This window comes from Drosophila pseudoobscura, chromosome 4, assembly GCF_009870125.1.
Source record: "Drosophila pseudoobscura strain MV-25-SWS-2005 chromosome 4, UCI_Dpse_MV25, whole genome shotgun sequence".
In the NCBI taxonomy this organism is placed as follows: domain Eukaryota; kingdom Metazoa; phylum Arthropoda; class Insecta; order Diptera; family Drosophilidae; genus Drosophila; species Drosophila pseudoobscura.
Window position 1 is genome coordinate 2,166,163 of NC_046681.1, and position 3,439 is coordinate 2,169,601.

Sequence of the window (3,439 nt, forward strand, 5' to 3'; positions counted from 1 at the left end):
CCACCAGAAAACTTCGGCACCTTCAGCTCAGGAAGTCGCTGCTTGTGAGCCATGATGATGGTACTATGTCCGGAATGGCTTGGCAGAGTCGTTGAATGGGCAGCGGCGTGTGACTGGCTTACTTCAACAGCAGCCAGCAACTCAGCTTTCAACGATATGAAAAGAGTATCGAAGATTTCGCGCAGCTCACTCCCAATCTCGTTTTGATCGAGAGCCTCCAACTCATTATGGGCCTTATTAAATTCCTCTCAAATTTCTGTCAACATATCAAGGCGCACCTCGACTTCCGCGGCGGTCAGCTTATCGATTTTATTCCCCGCGAAGGATTCGCCAAGCCTGTGCAATCGATCATATAATGACTGACTTTTACGTTTATACAGACTCAGTCTGGAATCAGCCAACACAATATTTCCGCCCGCGCCTGTATTTGGATCGTTGTCCATGTTAACCGTTGTGCAATCGACACAACAACGGAAAATGAAATACCGCTTAAGCGACGATGTATAGACGCGAGAGCGAGAATGCAAGACACGAAAAGTCAAGAACCGCGGCTGCAGCTGCGCAGAGAATGAGAGATTCGACGCTTAAAGTACCGGAATTTGTCTATAAATATTCCAGCCGCACTCTCACTGAATTTGCACTTTAAACTGTTTTTAATGTGCACACAAATGTATTTGTTGGTAGTTAAACTACCCAACAACACAATATTGTATAATTAATAAGTGTTTTAACGGAACGCGATTAAGCAATGGTTTTATATCACGTCGGGGTCACCAATGTTTGAGATGCCAAGCTTTTTTGGCACCTATGTGTTTCAAAAATGAAAAGAGATTTTGGGTTAATCTTTATAATTCGTATTTAATCTTGGTGGCTTAGCGGAAGCCGATTGCTTGCTATTGCCAGATAAACTTTACGCGAGATCGATATGCAACCAATGCGCAGAGGGGTTAGCATAGAACTAAACTATAGACGACGGCGTTAGATCAAAGTGACTGCCGAAGTGGCGGCAGCAGATCAAAGTAGTTGCCGAAGTGGCGGCGGCAGAGAGCCCCTTTAGCGGGAGAGCGCAGCAGCTCTGCAGAAAGTCAACGCTTTACAACATACATATGTAGGCGGCTCTCTATGCTCATACAATAATAATAATTTTAAAGTTACGGTTATTCTTCAGCGGCTGGCCCGAACAGTTATATTTCAATTTTTTTTAACGTTCCCTGATAAAAATTAATTTAATTAATTAATGCACACACTAATTGCTCACTCACAAAACTACTTTTCATCTTTGTGGAGATAATGTTTTTTATCCCCAATCGGCCGACTAATTATTTCGAATTAAATAAAACTCGGCGCAGAAATAAAATTACGATATGTTCTTTAATGCGTGACATCCAAATTGCAAGTGTGGCTTGCCTGCCCTTTACATGGCCGCTCCGATCGCTGAGCGCAGCTTCGCTCGGCTGACGTCGGTAGGCAGACGCAAAGCGGAGATAGCGAAGAGCGAGCTGGCAGAGAGCGCTTAACAGGGCAAGCACGCGCAAAGCTTTAACAAACAAATGAGTGACATAGACATAAGTAACAAACAAAATAAGCGGCTGACGGCCAAGAATTAGGTGCTATTTGGCAAGCAACTAATCGGCTGGGTTCTGCTCCGAACAATCTTTTTTCCGCTGAGGCCCCACTGTGCATCGTTTAAATAGCTTTCTCTCCCTCTCCCTTTCCAACAACGAACTATCATCCGACTGTTATCTAAATATTTGGGAGAAGGATATTACCACGCATAGGGGTATAACAAACTATATTTTTGTATCTTTTTTTGCAGGCGATGAGAGCATTCATTGAATCCAACTTTAAACTGCTGGATATAGATAGTGATGGAATAGTGGGAGTAAAAGAATATCGTTATAACTGTATAACAAGAGTAGCCATCGATGATATTTCCCCCATAGACAAAGCGTTCGAAACGTTACTGAATGTGAGCAATCATATAATGAAAAATGAATTATAATTTATATTTTAATTGAACATTTTTCTCCCTAGGATGAAGATCGAAAGCGCGGAGGCCTCTCATTAGAACGCTATAGGGAACTTTATGGTCAATTTTTGGGAAACACAGCTGATAACCATCCAGCAGTAAACCTTTTTGGTCCTTTATAATCACTTAAAATTTAATTGTCTTCGCTGTTGTTCAACTACTATTTTATTAAGTTTTATTTGTAATTACTATGACTATAAATTTACTACCACTAAGATATAAAGCATTCACATCATTTTGTGTAGAATCGTCAGATAAAGAGTTCGTTAACTTTAAATTTGTATAACTAGATAGGTCAATTTGCTCTCAGAAGTTTAAAATAGTATACAAATATATGTTGATTTGCTCTCATAAAAAGGCTCTTAAGTAATTTGCCCCACTCTCGAAACCTGCAAGATGTAATTATATTGTTGCGTTATAAAGAAATTGTAATAAGCTTAGCCAACAAAATAAATCAATACTTAAATACCAGCTAAACTAAAAAAAATTAAACCATTTGATTGAAATTTTATTTGGTAAGTTTATTTTGACGAATGTATGACGATATATGGCCGGATAGGGAGTCATTAAGTGAAAGAAGTTCATATTACATACATATGTTTAGAATATATTACTGAAATTTAAAATGTAGAATTTAATCTGAATCCACGAAAATCAGTGAACGCGTCAATGCACTCCCAAATGGAAAGCATTGGATCCACCTTTCATAACCAAAAGTATGGACTAGAGGTACTTCTACACTTGTCCGTAGCATTAAAAAAAATGACTACGAAAGCAATACGTAAATTTGAAAACCGAACTAAAGCTACGTTTAATAGCTGCAAAGGAGGTCAAAGGCCCCTCAACAACACTGATCTTAGAGTCGATCGCTGGTATGGCAACACCGGCGCATATTATTAGCGGTCTGGCATCTTGACCTCTGACTTCGACGCTAAACAAAGATTGTGTTAAAACTAAGTAATAATTAATAAAGAAGCGTACGTCAAGCGTACGGTGGCCAACCCGCCAAAGTGGTGACCCCTACGTTAAAAAACAACCGCAAATGCAAGAGCAGCACTATTTTTTGCGTTCCTCGACCAAAACAAATTTTACGACGCAACAATCATGGCAAACACGGAGGCCACGCTAAATTACTTAAGACAGCAACTACAGCGGCTTCCGAAATTCAATAAATCCAATCCGCAACTTTGGTTCGCGCAACTGGAGCGCCTCGTTAATTTGCACAATGCGGTATGCGACGATCACAAATTTGACTTGGTATCAATACAACTGGAGGGAGACGCCGTTCATGCCTTCGATTGCTGTTAAGACCTTAAAAGAAAAGTCTAGACATTTGAGAGTTGAGTTATAAATTCAAACTAAATTTTATTCTTAAAATCAGAGCCTTACATGTGATTTGACAATGAGGTA

General features: G+C 39.8%; 1 protein-coding gene across 1 annotated transcript; it reads left to right on the forward strand.

The window, feature by feature from the left end:
• The first annotated feature begins 1,797 nt into the window (after positions 1-1,797).
• On the forward strand, positions 1,798-2,521 carry LOC26532832 (sarcoplasmic calcium-binding protein, beta chain-like). Its single transcript, XM_015188933.2, has 2 exons — positions 1,798-1,969; positions 2,035-2,521. The coding sequence occupies exons 1-2, from the start codon at positions 1,820-1,822 to the stop codon at positions 2,149-2,151; spliced, it is 267 nt and encodes an 88-aa protein (XP_015044419.2). The 5' UTR covers positions 1,798-1,819; the 3' UTR covers positions 2,152-2,521.
• Positions 2,522-3,439: the final 918 nt, after the last annotated feature.

Excerpts from the sequence above, each read along its gene's own strand:
- LOC26532832 (XM_015188933.2), top strand. The coding sequence starts at position 1,820 with ATGAGAGCATTCATTGAATCCAACTTTAAACTGCTGGATATAGATAGT. Across the intron at positions 1,970-2,034 it reads CGTTCGAAACGTTACTGAAT|GATGAAGATCGAAAGCGCGG; the intron begins GTGAGCAATCAT and ends TTTTCTCCCTAG.